An 18,783-nucleotide genomic window follows, 5' to 3' on the forward strand; every position below is an offset into this window, starting at 1 on the left:
AAGAGAAAATAGAAGTAAAAAGAGAGAAAAAAAGGAGACACGTACACCCAACACAGAGAACCTGGGTTTGAATCTATCTGTCTGAAAATCTCTGAAGCTGGTGGAATTCTCACAGCTAACATGCCATTGGGTGGTGGCAGAGTCATCATTGATATCCTGTAGTGGCTTGTGTCTAGTGAGAGGTCTTTTCTCCTTGGAAGCCACTCTGCTTGAGAGAGAAGCCAGGATCAAAAGCCTCATCCCCTTTATGTTAAATGTGGTGGATGTGAGATATGTTCTGAGGCCTCACTCCCCTTTCTTCTCTTTTCCTGAACTGGGCAGAAATAAATGATGGTGTCTCACAGTGTTGCCTCTGGGGTTCCAGAAAGCAATTTCTCTAATAAGATGCTCCCTTCACCTCTGAAGATGAAGGAGGAGAGCATTCTTGGTGTGTCCTCAACACACCCAGCTCTGCTCGGAGGCATGACAAAATCCTGCTTTCAGTTCCAGAGATAAGGAACTCCCCTCACTCACACACACTCCACATTTTAATGAAAGGGATTTGCAGCAGCCAGAGACAGAGTGTTACCAAGGCTGAGCAGTTCCAGTGTGTATGCAGGCCACATGTGCCCAGGAATAAATGAAAACATCATAACTTTTTTTTTTTTTTTTTTTGCAGTTTTTGGCCAGGGCTGGATTTGAACCTGCCACCTCTGGTATATGGGGCCAGCACCCTACTCCTTTGAGCCACAGGCACATAACATTTTTGTAGAAATGTCTTCACTCTACATCTTGTATTATTTCTTTTTTTTTTTTTTTTGTAGAGACAGAGTCTCACCGTACCGCCCTCGGTAGAGTGCCGTGGCGTCACACTGCTCACAGCAACCTCTAACTCTTGGGCTTACGCGATTCTCTTGCCTCAGCCTCCCGAGCAGCTGGGACTACAAGCACCCGCCACAACGCCCGGCTATTTTTTTTGTTGCAGTTTGGCAGGGGCTGGGTTTGAACCCGCCACCCTCGGCATATGGGGCCAGCGCCCTACTCACTGAGCCACAGGCGCCGCCCTTGTATTATTTCTTGACTTAACAACTGAGGCATAGGCTAAGTCTTTCCTTAGCTCACAAATCCTCGTCTTTCTTTGGAGAAGAGTGAGCAGAACCCTTCATTGTGAATATGGTGACTTCACTGCCACAAACATTTTTAATGACATCCTGCAGCTTTATCTCATCTGGGGACCTGAGGTGAATTATAATTTTATTCTAAAGCTTTTCTGGTTTCCCGGCAGCCACTGTGGTTCATCTGCATCTCACTATGCTCTGACGATCTAAAGGTCTAAAGGCTCCTCACCCCTCTTTTATAAACAATTTAACTTCTCTCCTCCTTCTAGAGAGCAGGGGGTGGTGAATATTTTCTTTTGAGGAGATTCAAAAGAATCTCTTATTTGCGCTTAATTAAATATACACACAATGTATTACATATGATTTGTGGGGATCTCAAAGGGGACTTGTGGATTCCTTGGGGCTTATCCATGTTTCCCTGTTGAAAATGCCTCCGTTGAAATAGAAAACATCTCTTGTTTCTGATGCTAATGATGGTGGATGGCTGCCCTGTTCTCCTCAAAACTCCCCCTTCATTGCCTTTACAATCTTTGCCACTGTAAGTCTACTAACAGCTACTCCTATTTTGATGGAACTGCCTAAGGGCAGAGATGGTGGAGGTGGCCCAAAAGCTAGGGGACAGGTTTCTAGGGCTCACAGTGGTTACCACTGTCATTTCAAATCCTGCCTTGGGTTTCATGACATGTACCTTCACACTTAAGGGGCTGGGCCAGAGCTCTGGTGGTGGAGGTGCCTGGCTCAGATCTCCCTTAGAGGGAGAATGGTGGTGGAGTGTGCAGTCAGCTGACAGCTCCAGCTGCAGGGTGTTCGAGCACTCTCTGCAGAGAGCTCCAGCCAGTAGCAGGCGTGGCCATTTCTGGCAGTGTGGGGCTTCTCTCTGGACAGCCTCTGTGTGCTGTTGGGCGGCCAGGGAGCTGTGCTGCAGAATGAGGCTCTTCCTGTTGCTTTCCCCAACTCTTTCATTTACAGGTGTCATATGGTCTGATGTGTCATGTGGTCTGCAGGATTTCCCTGGGTGCTTCTGCTTCTTCTCCACTTTATCCCTTTATCTTTCTCAGGTGCCTTCCACCCCAATAAAGCCCTTGCAGTTGTGACTTTGTCATGGCATCTGCACCCTAGATGGCCTGAACTGATAACACTCTCTATTCCCCGGCGACATTGTTGGTCACTACACACAGTCCCGCTTTACTTTCCCAGATCTCAGCCTAGAAATAGTTCCCACATCTCACCAACCCATTTCATCACAGTTAGGAGTTTGGTGAGTGCTGTGTTCACCCTTCTAGCTATGCAAGTTATTCGGGTTCCTAGTGCCATCCCATTAAGACTCCTATGGGGTGTCTAGGTTCCCTAGAGAAAGGACAGAGGTATGAGACAGTCAAATACATACTTTATTTCTATATAGAGATTCTTTCCAGGATCCCAGGCTATAAAGCACAGAAACTTCTGGAATGGCCCCTCTCCACTTATACCCGACTTCCCTGAAATCAGACCAATGAGATCAGCTCCTGAATACCCTTTCTCCAGGATGCCACACAGTCCTATGTCTCTGCATTCTGGGGGGAGAGGAGTAAGGTGGATAACTCATTCTCCAGTTCCTTCCATACAGGCCCCCCTCATTACACTCCAATGGCTGTGGTCTATGGACTGTGAGTACATGATACGCATCAGAGCTCCTCCCTGAGAAAGGAGGAGGAGGCGGAGGATGAGAAGGTGGAGAAGATTGGCACAACACAAATATCACAGTGACAGCAATTGGATCCTACGTTTTGGAAGTAACATAACAAGGACACCTCCCTGCTGTCTTGTATTCTATCGCTACTGGACAGTACACCAGGAAACACATGTAGGAGATAAACATGGGGTGGCACATTTCTATAGTAAGAACGAGACCCATGCAGAGTGCAAATCACAGTGTTCCTCACACAGGGGAGCTGGTAACATTTTTATAAGTCAAAGGGACATTGGGAAGTGAGTCAGAGGAAGGCTTGCTGGCACTTGCAGAGGGGATGATTTGCCATATTGGAAACTTCCCCAGACCATCCCACATCCCCTCGTCTTCTGCACAGTGATGATGCCGTGCACACTGCAGTCCCCAGGTGGCTCCCTGTGGACTTATCTCAGAGCACTTTCACTACAAAGGCTCTCCAGAGGTCCCAGACTTTGGCTTGATAACCTGTGTTGAGTGTGGGTTTCTAGAATCCTGTGGAGAGTCTGCTCCTCAGATGCCTCCATGTTTTCTGAGCAGCTGATCTACTGCAAACAGCAAACAAGACGGGCTCCTTAGAGCTGAAGAAGCTGTGTCCCCAGCTCAGGGTGAAGTCCAAAGCAGGTGCTCAATAAAGCCTTGTTGAATTCAACTCTAACCTTTGTTTCCACAGGTGGGATGGTCCCAGCTCCAGGGTACTTCTCATAATCACGTCAGTTTTTTACCTCCTTCTGAAGTGAGCAATCCATACACGGCAAGCTTCTCTACTGCAGTATGATTAATGCCGTGGACATGCACTTCTGCTGCCCTTACTTTTGTCTTCTATGTATATATCTGCAGTGAGCTGGATTTCCTTAATTTAATTAATACTTTTCATGCTACTTTGCAGAATATGGTTCTTGGGGTTTTCTGGCTTATCTATCCTATTGCTCCCTCCCTTAGGCCTAGTAGAATTAGAGCCAGCAGGGCTCAGAAAGGCTGCAAACCCTGTGGGTAGCCTTGTTCTCCCCTTGACACTATGGGTACAGCACATGTGCACCATTATTGGCGCTGTGAGGAGGACATTGATAGATATTACACGGAGCTTCTCCTCCCGGCCACATCTGGACAAAGCACAGATCTGAGAGACAGAAGGAAACTGCGTGCTCACTGTCTGGATACTCCAAAGCTGTTAGGTCAGAAAGCATTCAGTTAGTGACTCTCATCAGACTCCCTGTCCTTTAGGGTTTGTAAGTCATTCTACACTATGGACAGGAGGCCAGCAGAGCCATGGAGCATGAAGGGAAGAAGCAAGGGGTCCTCTTCACGGAAGTGCAGCTGCAAGGTGTGGCATTCTTGCTCTTTTCATGTCTGAGCACATGCCTTATGCTAGCATAAAGGTAGGAATCTTGGTTAGGACCCCTGCCCTAAAAACACCCAAAAGGCCAGAGCAGGAAGCCCCCAAGCTGGTCTTCCTTGACAGGGTTCTCCAGCTGTGTAGTTCAGCCAGCTACAGCTGGGTGGAGAGGTGCAGGCTTTGGCACGAAGTCCTCGGTTTTGTCAATAGCCAAAACCTTCCAGAAGAAGGAATGTACTCAGAGTTATAGGATAAACTGGGTAATATCTGAGATGGATAGTTACACGTGGTCTTAGCAGTTGCTACATCTCCAGGAGCTGGGGTTTAGCCATAAAACTTACTGCTCCTGTTCCTTCTGAGACCACCATTTTTTTTTTTTTTTTTTGTGGAACAAACAAAACACTCATAAAAGCATTGAACCACGGGATGTTAATATTCCAAGGGACACTTTGATGATCTAGCTCAGTCTCACTGTTTACAAATAAGGACAGAGGCTCAGACAGATTGAGTATGGCAAAAGTCTCCTGATTTTCAGTCTGTAACACACATTAGCAGGAACCAGTGGACATATTCCACCTGCCTCAGTTGCTCAGGACATCACTGGGGACACAGCATAGGGGAACCTGGGGGGAGGTTCTCAATCCCACGGTGTTTAAGATACTGAAGTACTAAGATGTCAGAAAGGGGCAGATGGATGTCTTCTTTTGAGGGATGTTTAGAAGACAGGGTTAAACCTTTCCTTCGGATTTTATGTGCAGCCCTCTTTTGTTTATGCTGTCAGGTGAAGGCTGGAGTGAGCTGAGCTGCAGGGAGCTCCTCGGAGTGTCACTGAGAACACTACTTGCAGGGCTCCAGGCAAAGGGGTCCATTGGGTCTGTGGCCGTGTGGCAGAATTCATCCTGAAATGAGTGCCCACATTTAGCAAAGTCCCTTCTAGAATCATGGAATGGGCTTTAGGGAAAATCTAGTCCAACCTCTTCATTTTATAGGTTCAGCAAAGTTTAATGATTTGCTTTGAGTGGCATAACATGGAGGTGGTGAAGACAGGCAAGAAGCCAGATTTTCAGACTCAAGGATGGAATGCTTTCCCTAACCCATTCTGATCCTTTCTACCAGCCTGAATGTTAGGGTGCTTCTGATGGAAATATCTATGCATGAAGTGAAGCAGGACAAAGATGGGGTGCTGCCCCTGCTGAAGGTCCTGTGGCCTAGGATGACAGCACGTTGGAGGAGAAGCTGAAGCTCTCTGTCATGGTCTTGGAGTTGCTGCGAGAGGAGCCATTGGAGGTCAGGTCTAGGGATGAGGGTGTGGCCTTGGGGCCGTCCTCTGGCTCCTCCTCGTGGGTCCCTGCTACTGTGGAGATGGTGGTCTCCAGGCGGCTGACTTTATACACGCTGCCCTGGGTCTGGAGGTACCGGGTAGACTTCATCTCCAGCCCCTCATAGTCACCAGCGCTGATGAAGGGGCAGCACCTGAAGGCGTGCTTGAAGCCCAGACGGAACCTGGAAAGAGAGCAGATGAAGAGGTAACAACACCTAGGGACACCTGTTCAGAGGGCCTTCTCCCCGTCTTGAATACATGGACATGCCCATATGTAGCATTGACAGCTGGAGATGCTGAGGCTAAAAGATTGAAGTAAGAGTCAGTTATTGAGTTCAAACTCAAGACTAGAAAAAAGACATCCAAGACTAGAACTGTGAAATGCACGTCTTCACTGTGTGAAGCCCTGACCCACGCTGCCTTCTCTGGTGTAGGGTAAATTCAGGCTTGGAGTCAATTCAACATCCACAAAAAACATGCACCAAGTATTTACTATGTGCCTGGTACCATGCTAGTTGCTGGGAGGTGGGACGTTAAAACACATCTCAAGATCCAGACCTATCCCTCCAGAAGCCATTGAATGAAAGAGGACTTTCTGCCAGTCATATTCCTGCAGTGTGCCTCAGTTTTCCTGTTTGTTAAATAAGGAGAATCAGTCTTTACTGAAAGACGTTCTGGCAGATTTAACCTAAAAGAGTTTAGGCAGGTCATCAAATTCTTAGGAGAAGGATGAATATGTGAGTCAGACTAACAGAGACCATTTGGACAAGTTCAAGAGAATGTCTTTCCCCAAATTCATAGTGCTGGACTGTCTCATTCACAGAAGGCACTTTGCAGGTTGAGGACTGTTGGATATAAAGGCTGCGAGGGCACCTGTTACTCCCCTTCCTCAGTGCCCTCTGTCCCCCCTCCCTCGGAGGCTGGGGTGGTCCTCTCTGTCACATACTATGCAGCAGCCTGTGTCCCTTCCCCTCCTGATGGACTCTCAATTGCTGGCCATGGTGGGCTTTCCCTTCTCTGACTTGTGTGAGGCTGGTTTCCGTTGCAGAATGGCTCTTCCCATCCCATCTGACCAGGTCAGGGCAGGAATCAGACCTTTTTTATTTACTCTGTCCTGCAGGAACTGCTGGAAGAAACTGTGTAAAGCTGCCCAGATCATAAGCTAGGACAGGAAGAGGAAAGTGAGAGGGTAGAAAAGGGAGAATGTACTCTGTGAGGGATGATATGTATGCCACCTCTCCCTCTCTCTCTCCACCGGATCTGCAGGGCAGAGTGACCAAACTTACAGGCCATGGACTGGAGACTGGTTCCAGCTGGCAGGCCTGCTTCTATGCATCGGTCATAGAGATTTTTAATCCCCTGCTCCCCTGAGATTTCTGGTTCCTCTTGGAAAAGAAAAAAAAAAAATCAATCCCTCCTGTGTTCTCATTCCTGCCTGGTGACAGTCTGCAGGAGCTGAGTGGGTGGTGGTTAGTTCACAGCAGTTCCCACTTCGCCCTCTCGCTTTACACCTGGCTTTGCTTATCCAGCTTGGCGCTTGGCTGCTGTGAGGACAGGTGGTCTGTGGGTTGTAGAGGGAGTTTGGCGGATGGGTTCTCACCTGTCATTGAGGCAGCAGTAGATGATGGGGTTGTACATGGTGGAGCTCATGGCCAGCCACATGATGGCCAAGTAGACCTGCTGGATAAACTTCTTCAGGTAGAGATCGGGATTAATGTAGGGCAGCAGGAAGAAGATGTGGAAGGGCAGCCAGCAGATGGCAAAGGTGCAGACCACAACGATCATCATTTTGACCACCTGGCAAGAGAGTGAGACGGGTGAGACCACCAGCACATCCTTCTTTGCTCAGGGCTACTTTCTCTCTCTACCCCCCTCACCGTCCACAGTGTGGGGCGGGGTGGGGAGTATTTAAAATATTCTCTTTCAAGGAAGAGAAATGTCTTAATATGTATTGCTAAAGGACTGTGGTTAGATCAGCAGTTCCCAGAGTGTGGTCCCAGGACCAGCACCATCACCTGGGAGCTTGTTAGAAATGCAAATTCTTGAACCCATTCCCAGACTTACTGAATCAAATACTCTAAAGATGGGACCTGGAATTCTGTGTTTGACAAACCCTTCAGGTGATTCTAATGCATACTCATGTTTGGGGACTATTGTGTTATATGTTCCTTTTGGGAAATGACTGGAGCGGCCAAGGGAAATCAAATTAATGAGCAAAGGTGAAAGGTGTTCAGGCAGGAAAGTTCTGGTAGAGGGACCAGTAGAAAGTCAGGAGAGGGCAATGAGCCAGAGGGAGACCGATGGGCAGGGAAGGAGAAGGGAAGCGATTTGGACAGCTGCAGCAAGGGAGTACCAGATATTTATTAGGGCTTTAAAAGAAGATCTTGTGAATGCTGGGCGCTGTGGCCTGAAGCTGTGTCACACCAGATGCATATGTTGAAAGGTGAGGAGCTTTCTGGAGGGGATCAGGTCTTACGGGCAGTGCCCTCATGAATAGGATTAATGCCTATAAAAGAGGCCTGAGAGAGAGCCCTCTCCCCCTTCCACCACATGAAGACAAGCTCCTACTCTGCAAGGTGAGGAGCTTTCTGGAAGGGATCAGGTCTTATGGGCAGTGCCCTCATGAATAGGATTAATGCCTATAAAAGAGGCCTGAGAGAGAGCCCTCTCCCCCTTCCACCACATGAAGACACAGTAAGAAGACCTTATGCATAAACTAGGAATTAGGACCTCACCAGACATCATATCTGTCAGCCCTTTGATCTTGAACTTTCCAGCCTCCAGTGTTGTGAGAAATAAGTTCCTAGTCAAAGATATTTTGTTACAGCAGCCTGAATAGACTAAGACACTGGACACTGGGTGATGTAACCTTCTTCTTTTTATCCCCAAGCAATCTTTAGCAAAGAACTACATAGTATTCATACAATGAAATGCTATGCAAAGAAGAAGTACCAAAAGAAAAAAAATGAGAAAACTTTTGGATATTGATTTTCAAAGATCTTGTGAATTTTAAGTGAAAACAGTATGTATTTATTATTTGTGTAAAAAAGAAGAGCAAATAATATATATTTATTTGGTTTATGAATACCAAGATCTAGAAGGGTTAACAAGACACAACAAACAGCGATTACCATTGTGTGCCTGTCTGTATGTACGAGAGTGGGTGGCAGACCTAGAAGGGAGGGAGCTTTTGCCTGGTAAGCCCTTTAAAATATTTTTTCAACTTTTAATTTTGAACTAATTAAGATCCTCAAAAAGTTGGAAAAGTAGTACAAAGAATTCCCAGGTACCCTTTATCTGGCTTCCTCCAATGATATCATCTTTCATAACCATATTATATTATCACAACCAGGAAAAACTGTTTACCAAACTACAGGCTATTTGTCTTTTTTTTTTTTTTTACACTGCATTCTTTTTTTCCTTTTCTTTCTTTCTCTATGTTTTGGTGAATGGGTCTACGAAATCTCATCACATGTATAGATAAATGAAAATGCTACCAGAATCAGAGAAGAATGCAGAGGATAAAGCAACTCACTCTCTCCTTTATAGGCAGCGCCTTCACCCCCAAACACTAACCCTGGGCGACCCTGGATCTGTTCTTCATCACTATCATTTTGTTTCTTTCCTTCGAATACGTTTTGAATTTTGAATCATGTGAATGTATTATTTTGTCAAACTTTAAATAAATAATAAAAGGTGACAAAATAACTCTTCAATGCTTTTGTGGTTACATCCTGTGCATGTGCTGTAATGAATGGACAGATTGCAGTTACTCTGAGGGAGCAAGCAAGCTGGCTCATGTCTGTAAAGCCAGACCTAGGTTGAAAAGACACCCAAGCAGCATGCCTCCCATCTCTCCATTGTTCCCAGACCCAGGGGTGTTTCGTGGCTGCCTCCTCTGGGGCTCCGGTTGCCTGTGTCCCATGGGCTGGGTGCTGCCTGACCCTTGCTCACCTTGCGCTTGGCAGAGACTTGCTCATGGTATCGGTCGGAGGAGTCTCCAGGGATCTCACTGGCCCAGAGCGTGATTCCCACCACCGTGTATGCATAGCCGATCACCAGCAGGGGGAGGAAGTAGATGAGCACAGTCACACAGATGTGGTACCTGCAACGAAGTGAACTCCAGGGGTCAGTCTGAGATATTTCTTATGTTAGATTTATTTTTGTTTGTTTTTCGTTATTGTTGTTACAGAAGTGGTCAAGGTATGACAGCTGTCTTTCTCAGCATTTGCCATTAATAAGCTCCAGCTGGGGGGCATACCTCAGGGAGGCTTGCCACCTGCATGGGGGAGGATGAGTGATCTTAATGGATAAACTAGAGAAAGCAAATCTCTTGGATTTATGTTTTTCTTGTGGACTTATTCCCTAATGGGGATTCCTGTTCAGGTTGAAAAGGGGAAAACAAAACAAAACAAACAAACATAAAAACCCCATCATTGATGAGAGGAAACTGAATTTGTTATATACCTGTGGCAGTTTTAGTTGATGTTAAGTTCAATACCACTTATATGGCTCCCTCCAAAAGAATGCAAATGTAGGCTGCATTAATAGAAGTATCTTCTCTAGAATGAAGGAGAGGGTTATTCCACTCAATTCACACATGTCAGAAAACACGCTCAATTTTAGTGCAGGGAAATAGATCAACGAGTACATTCTAATGAGAACTACCATGATAGTTAACAAACCCTAGTTTATGCTAGTTAACAAATGGATTCATGGATATCAGAATAATTAGCTTGGAGAAGAGAGATAAGACTAGAATCCCCGAGGGAAAGCTACATGGGGTAAGCCATTTATAAGCCTGGCTTTCATATATCTTCAGATAGAAACTACCTGGGTCTCTGACTCATCACACTTGGAGAGTAGAAGCCAAGTGACTCCCATTTGACCAGAGAACGAACACGAAACAAACCTTTATGGTATTAAATCACTGAGATTTTGAAGTTTATTACAGCAACAAGACTTACTCCACTCTGTTTAAGGCAAGAGACTCAAATAAGAAGGAGAGTCAATAAGATTTTTGAATTTTGAGAAAGAATATTTTTCTTAGGGGGTCCTTGAGTTGTTTGGCTACTTATAGTCCTTTCCTTAGATGTGAGTGTAATGGAAAGGCTCAGAATTCATAAGGAAAATAATAATAATAATAGGTAGTATTTGGGGGAACTTAGTCTAGGTCACAGAGCCAATAATAATATTCATGGTAGCATTCATAGCACAAATAATAGTTAAATTTTTTAAGTGTTTAGGAAAAGCACAAGGCAAGCATTTTACTAGCATTATCTTATTTAGTCCTTAAATGATTGGATAGGCTCTATCACAATCCCATTTGTAGATAATGAAACCAAAGTTTAGAATTTAAATACAGGTAATTTGCTCAGATTCACAGCTGGTAAAGGGAAGAGCTGGGATTATAATGCAGGTCTGTTACCCCATAACCAGCTTCTTGTCACTGGAGAAAAGCCACCCAGTATTTTTTTTTTCTTCTACTCTGTTTATAGTCTATGCTTATCCTCTGCAATGATTTTCTTCTGATAAGAAAAAACCACTCATTTATTCAATTTCTCCTTTGTGGATACACTATTTGCTTTCAGTCCCTTCTTTGTAATGCCCCACAGTTTTGTCACTTATGTATTCCCCTCTGAATATTAAAATCTGCAATTTGAAGGTACTCCACGAGCTCTTAAGTAACAAACCACAGATTCGGCCAAGCAGAGTGCCAAGTGCATTTCAAAGGCCTCTGAATTGTCACCTGCTCCGGGAGCCCCTGGGTTCTCTAGTTGCAGTGACTGCATACTGTGTTTTCTACCTGACTGCCTGGTTGCTGGACTGACAGAGCATGTAAGCCAAGCATTTGAGGACTACCGGGGGGCAGGGAGAACCTCCGAGTGACACTGAATTCTCCTACCTGTAAGGATGGCCCCTCCTCATGCAGGCTGATAACTTGGTTAGTGACCCAAACACATCAGCTGACTTTGCCAGGGCATTGCCCCAGAGCGCAGAGCACTGATTGTTGGGTTGGGGGATGCGATGGGAAGACGCTGCTGTCATGTCTCCAAAGCTCCTTACTTACCCCAGGAGGTAGTAAGGAGTGGTTCTCAAACATCAGCAGGCTTCAGACCTGCCTGGAAGGCTTATACAACCCCACAGGGCTGGGCCCCACCCAGAGTTTCTGACTCAGCTGGGCTGGAGTAGGCCGGAGAATCTGCATTTCTAATAAGTTCCCAAGAGATGCTGCTGCTGCTATTTCTGCAGAGTCTGCTGTTCCTGAGTCAGACTCTGAGAAACATTGCCATAGTCAGGGCAACATTCCCCACCCAGATGAACAGGAGGATCACAAGGGGAGGTCTTAAAATGATCAATGCCCAAAGGTATTCATTCAAATGCCTGGTTGTGGGGGCAGGAAACTATAGTTTAGAAAATTCCCCAAGTTACTCTAACAGACAGCTAGCACTGAGAATAACTGTTTCAGATCCTAGGTCCATAAGCCTGTTGGGACCTCATTGTTGATTGTGATTTAATGACATTATTAAAAGTTTGTATTGACCATGTTTTCTGGTCTCTGTATCTGTTGCTTTGGTATCTGGAGCCTTGCTGACCAGGGGGAGACTCCTTTCAGGCCTAGCTAATTCCTAGAAAGAACAAAATGACTCTCAGCCAGGGCGCCTTTCATATGCAAACTAACTAATCTCCCACCCCCACCCCCCATTGGGCTCTTACTCTGTAAGGACATTATTCTTTTGCTTTAATCCCCTCAACCCAGGTTTCAGACAACTAGCTCCCATACCCCAGAGCGTACTAAAATTATTCAAACTAATTAATCCTAAACGTGCTTATCCTGCCTCACCCATTCCTTCCTGAGAAACCCAGATAGAGGCTTTCCAGGGTGGCACACAGTGGTATAGGCCCTGCGCCTTCAGCTTGGGAACTGTGAGTTATGAAGTATGTTTTCAATGGCAACCATGTTCTGATCTGTCAACTTCACTGTACCTGAATACAAAATAAAATCTACATTTTAAAACAATGTGCCCTTTGGGAAATCAGAGATCAGACCATTATGAAAATGCCAAGATGAATCAGTAAACACAATTTATCAGTCTTTTTTATGCTACTCTTTTTAAAGAAGAAAAAGTAATTTTGTTATTTATTTGAAAGCAACTGAATATATTGGTTTAATTTCATTGAAAAAGTGTTATAGTCAGGTGGAGCATTCATTGGCTTTTCCATAGTCTAATAGGGATAATTAAGAATAACATGGGGATATGATCCAGCAATTCTATTTCTAGATACAGACTCACAACAGTTGGAAAGCTGAGACTCAAACGAGCATTCTTCACAACAGTTCAAAGGTGGAACAACTCAAATGCCCACAAACAAATGAATGGAAAAACAAGATGTGTATTACATGGAAATGGAGTGTCATTCAACCTTAAAAACAAATGATACCCGGCCACATGCTACAGCATGGATGAACCTTGCAAACGTTCTGCTCAGCGAATAAGCCAGACACAAAAGGAAAAACATCGCAGATTCCACTCATCTGAATATCTGGAACAGACAAATTCAGAGAGAGAAAATGGACTAGAGGTTACCAGGAGGTGGAGGGAGGGGATGGAAATTATTGTTTAATGGGTTCAGAGTCTGTTTGAGAGGAAGAAACACTTCTGGAAGTGGGTAGTTGTGATGGTTGTGCACCATTGTGAATTTACTTAATGTCACTGATTTGTATGCTTTAAAATGGTAAAATTTTTGATGTATATTTTATCACAATAAAAAGTTAATAAAGAAATTATGTAAGAAAAATTTAGCCATGCAGGCAGTCTAGGTCTCCAGATTTGCTGTTTCCAGGTACTCCTTGACAACCACTCTGGCCCTAAAAATCAGGCAGGTTTGGATGGGATTGAAGGCTATACACATCCTTCTAAGGATTGCTCAGACAAACACCCTTTACCTTTACACAGGAATTGGAAATGCTATTCCAAACTCTCTCCAAGTTATCAAAAATTCTAAAAGAAAGTAGTTCAAATGAATTAAATTCTGTCATTAGGAAATATGAAAATAAACACATTCTTTCACCTTGATGTATTCTGGGAGAAATTTTTACCACATCTTGTAGTTAAGTGGAGATCTATATATATTTGCAAAGCAATTCTTTTAGAGAGCCTGTCAGAGAGCCAGAGCGGTCTTACTGTGTGCAGCACAACTCTTGTCTGGCTGTCGTTCTGATATTGCCTAAATTCCTGCCAGGTGGGATTTTATGAGTTCTCAGAATTAATGCTTGAGAGAAGAGCTCTGGGGTCAAGGACGCATTAGATGTGAGCCAGAGACAGAACCAGGCCTGGAAGCAGGGGGCAGCCACAGAAGGCACTGCCTCGTCCCCACCTGATGACAGGTGTGCTGGATTAGCATGGATGTGAGGGAACCTAGTACAGTGATTTTGATCACTAAATCTCATTGATGCATTTATCAGAACATTCAGAAAGAAGATCATGCAACAACTTCATGCCTTTTTTCCCTCTAGTTCACTCCTCTAAGTAGTACGTGTGGCTCAGTGAATTTTGCAGAATAAGCTTGCTGATACAGACCATGTAGCCCCAAATCCTGCAGATCCCTGCGTTCTTAATGTCATAATATCTTAATGCCTATTAATCCAGGATTACTTATGTCTCACTAGCTGGAGTCACCTCATTATTCAAAGCATCATCAGTTTCAGTTTCTGAAATAATCCTCAGCATTTGAAATAAAGACCAATAGGTTTATTAAACAGTATCTAGGTGTCTTCATAATTATACACTATATTATGAAGTGCCTTGGGGTGGGGGAAGAAGGATATCTCAGTATAATGAGATAACTCTGCTTTGCTGGGTTTATATATTTGATTTCTGTGGATGATTTAGTTTAGAGGTGAGTGGGTAGATTTCAGCTGTTAAAGAGAGACTAAAGGGCACTGATGGAACACCAACCAGTGTCCAGTACAAAACCCTCTCTGCATTATCCACGCCATATTATCATCCAGCACCTTCCTGAATAGTCCCTGTGACATGCTGCTCACTACTTCTAAAGCTGAGCTGCATCAGCATGCCTTGGGAGGTTGTTAGAGATACAGACTCTCAGGTCCCACCTCAGATGGACCAAATCAGAACGTGCATTTTAACATGAGTACCTGATGATTCATGTAGTAAGCTCAAGTTTGAAGCACCCAGCATTTGGTCTTGGCTATATATTGGAATCACCTGGGGAGGTGATTGGGATTAAAAATTCCAATGCATCATTCTCACTCTGATTGAACTGGCCTGCAGTATAACTCTAGCATCAGGCTTTTCGAAGCTGCCCAGGTTTGTCCTGGTCAGCCAGGGCTGAGAATCACTGGCATTGGGAATTCAGAGGCTGGTGGCTGCAATGGACGCAGTTCCTTCTTAAACTAAGTGAAAACCTGTGGCCTTGTAACTTTTGCTACTTCATCCCAGGTCATAAGCAATGAGCTAAATCCAACTCTGGGGACAGTCCTGCATGTATGAAGTGACCCTGAACTGGCTTTTCTCCCCAGAGTCCCTTTTGCATCGAGAGCCATCTCTCATTTGACAAACCATGCAGCCTCGTCCCTCTTGCCTTTCCTCAAATATCCCCAAGGCTTTCTGTCCTGACAGCATGTTGCTGGATGCTTGACTTTTTGATTTGACTTTTTAATTCCTAGAAACATGTGCAGATCCATGTGGTTTTCTTATAGTGTAAGAACTACAACTACCTTACAAATGCAAACAATGTAACCTAACTGTGTGTACCCTCATTTTAATCTGTAATAATAATAAGAAAGTGACACCCATGCATTTCTTTGTTCACTTTCACATCTAGATGTTAGACTCAATCTCAAAGTCAGTTCTCTTAGAAGCAGGCAAAAATTACAACTGATTAATTGATAAATTCAGCAAATATTTATCCAGCACCTATTATATACCAGCCCTGTGCTAGGAGCCGGGGACATTGAGGGAGTTATGGTTCTTGGTCTCTTCCTCCAGAGCTCACAGTCTGTAGAGGAGACAGGGTAACATGGGAAGTGGTTGACAGCGGTTACCTCTTTCTTCAAGGGGAGTAGAGATACTGAGGAGGGGTGTGAGTGACCCTTTATAAATATAGGTAAAAGATAAAAAGAGGAAATCATTAACTTCCTTGAGTATAACAACAATGAAGACACAAGTTACCAAAACCTGTGTGATACTGCAAAAGCAGTTCTAAAAGGAAAATTATTGCTTTAGATGCCTATATTTGAAAAACAGAAAGAGAGCACATCAAAAACTTACAAAGCCATCTTATGGAACTGGAAAAAGAGGAACAATCTGAGCCTAAACCCATCACAAGAAAAGAAATATCCAAAATTAAATCAGAGATCAATGAGATTGAAAAGAATCATTCAGAAAATTAAGGAAACAAGGAGTTGTTTTTCTGAAAAAATAAAATAGATAAACCTTTGGCCAGACTAACCAGAAATAGAAAAGTAAAATCTCTAGTAACCTCAATCAGCAATAATAAAGGGGGAAATAACAACTGATGCCACAGAGATACAAGAGATTATCTCTGAATACTACAAGAAACTCTATGCTCAGAAATTTGACAATGTGAAGGAAATGGATCAATATTTGGAATCACACCCTTTCCCTAGACTTAGCAAGGAAGAAATAGAGCTCCTCCACAGACCAATTTCAAGCACTCAGATCAAAGAAACAACAAAAAAATCTTCCAACAAAGAAATGCCCTGGTCTGGATGGCTTTACATCAGAATTCTATCATTAAACCTTCAAAGAAGAGTTTATTCCCATACTACAGAAATTATTCCAAAAAATTGAGGAGGAAGGAATCTTCCCCAACATGTTCTACAAAGCAACAAAGCATGACACCAAAACCAGGAAAAGACCCAACTAAAAAGAAGAATTTCAGACCAATTTCATAATGAATATAGATGCAAAAATTCTCAACAAAATCCTAGCCAACAGATTACAGCTTATCATCAAAAAAGTAATACATCATGATCAAGTAGGTTTCATCCTAGGGATACAAGGCTGTTTTAACATACAGAAGTCCATAAATGTTATTCACCGTATCAACAGAAGCAAAAATAAAGACCATATGATCCTCTCAATAGATGCAGAAAAAACATTCAATAAAATCCAGCATCCTTTTCTAATTAGTACATTGAAGAGTATAGGCATAGGTTGCACATTTCTTAAACTCATTGAAGCTATCTATGACAAACCCACAGCCAATATTTTACTGAATGGAGTAAAACTGAAAGCTTTTCCTCTTAGAACTGGAACCAGACAAGGTTGTCCTCTGTCACCATTACTATTCAACATAGTGCTGGAAATTCTAGCCAATACAATTAGGCAAGACAAGGAAATAAAGGGCATCCAAATGGTAGCAGAGGAAGTCAACTCTCCCTCTTTGCTGACCATATGATCTTGTACTTAGAGAACCCCAAAGACTCAACCACAAGACTCCTGGAAGTCATCAAAAAATACAGTAATATCTCAGGTTATAAAATCAATGTCCACAGATCCGTAGCCTTTGTATATGCCAATAACAGCCAAGATGAGAGGCTAATGAAGGACACAATTCCCTTCACCATAGCATCAAAGAAAATTAAATACCTAGGAATATACCTAACAAAGGACCTCTATAAAGAAAATTATGAAATCCTAAGAAAGGAAATAGCAGAGGATATTAACAAATGGAAGAACATACCATGCTCATAGCTGGGAAGAATCAACATTGTTAAAATGTCTATCCTTCCTATAGCAATCTACCTATTCAATGCCATTCCTATTAAAATACCAACATAGGCTGCTTGGTCACTAGATTACTCACCCCACATCTCCCACCCATTCCTCACTCTGTGACCCTGTGGGCGGAGCTTGCCAGGGCAGTTCTCCCACAGTGGCTCCCAGCTTGCCCATAGTGGAACAGTATTAACTCCATCTGGCTCAGCGGCTCAGTTCAGGGCCCTAGACAACGTTAAAGACCTCTGCACTCTATCCCAAGTTCTCCCAATGTAGTTCAACTGAGTGCCAAGTCCAAAAACAAAAACAAACAAACAAGTAAACAAAAACAGCTCACAGGTAAGGCCTTTCCAGTTTGCAATCTCACTGCCGCTGTACTTACAGTGGCTGGTGGGATTAGACCAAAGGAACACATGCAACCACTTGTCAGTTTTCCACTGCTTTTGTACTCCTCATGGGGTCCAGGAGTCTCTTGCCGACTCGCTGTGTCCCCAAAGGGTTGTTTCTGGGCAGATCCCACCATCCAGAGATGTCTGGAGTCTTCTCTCCCCAGTCTCACCGTGCCTAATTGCAAAGAAGCTGTTACTTGGCTACCACCTTGCTCCTCCCTCTAGACTCCATTCTTAATATACTTGGACATGAATGGGGACGTCTAAGGGCCAAAGGGAGACATCTGTGTGTTTGGTTGAGAGGATAGGGGACAAGAAGCCCCCTGCACTTCTTGGGCACTTCACACAGCCTACTATCTCCCTGTTTGTCAGAGACAGATCAGGGCTAACCCTCCATTGACTGCATCCAGCCATAAACTTTAGGCAGAAATGTCCCCAGAGCTGGCCTCTCTTAGGATGGGGTGACCAATCAAGGCAGATGTTCAAGTGTAGCCATTTCATTCATGGAAACATTGCATTCACAGAATTACTGGGCTTGAATGGTGTGCCTCCTGGTGGGAGCTGTCAATTCCTAGGGGAGTGCTGTGTGGAGAAGACCACCCTGATATCTACCCAATGAACAAAACAGGAAATGAAGAAAATTCTCTCTGCAGTCACTGCCCAAACCACACAAGTCAGAATTTTGTTATGTCATTCTCTAGGTTACTTTTTAGCCTAAAAAAGTGCTTTTAAAAAATCTGCTTGAGTAGATCATATGCTCCTTGTAAGAGGATGTGGAGCTCCTCTTAACTATTGCCACAAAACCAGCACTGAGAAAATATTTCATAGAGAAATATCATCTCAAGCTTCAAAGGACATTAGAATTCTCTCTTGGTTTATCCCCCACTGTCCCCAGCAAGAAGCCCTTCTGACAGCACCTTCCAGGATGCCCAGCATCTTTGTGAATGGAGGGCTTGCCCAAGCCTGGAGCATTTCTTACCTCTTCCTTTATAAATCAATAGTTTTCTCACTGTAAGTCCTATATACTCATGGAAGGTATAGACAAACATTAAATAAAACCTTCAAAAGTTCCTATAATCACATGACCTAGAAATAAATCCTGATAAAATGAATGTAGATATCATCTTATATCTATCTACACATATGCCCACGCTCATGTTGTACATA

General features: G+C 43.9%; 1 protein-coding gene across 1 annotated transcript in view; it reads right to left on the reverse strand.

Moving 5' to 3' along the window:
- Window positions 1-1,049: 1,049 nt before the first annotated feature.
- TACR1 (tachykinin receptor 1) overlaps window positions 1,050-18,783 on the reverse strand; it is a 180,615-nt gene continuing 162,881 nt past the window's right edge. Inside the window, exons 3-5 of the mRNA XM_053589705.1 lie at window positions 9,414-9,564; window positions 7,060-7,256; window positions 1,050-5,641 (exon numbers count right to left, since the gene is read on the reverse strand). Coding sequence (XP_053445680.1) covers window positions 5,347-5,641; window positions 7,060-7,256; window positions 9,414-9,564 — 643 coding nt within the window. The 3' untranslated portion in view covers window positions 1,050-5,346. The remainder of the gene's footprint in view (window positions 5,642-7,059; window positions 7,257-9,413; window positions 9,565-18,783) is intronic.

The sequence above is a fragment of the Nycticebus coucang genome, chromosome 4, assembly GCF_027406575.1.
Source record: "Nycticebus coucang isolate mNycCou1 chromosome 4, mNycCou1.pri, whole genome shotgun sequence".
NCBI lineage: Eukaryota > Metazoa > Chordata > Mammalia > Primates > Lorisidae > Nycticebus > Nycticebus coucang.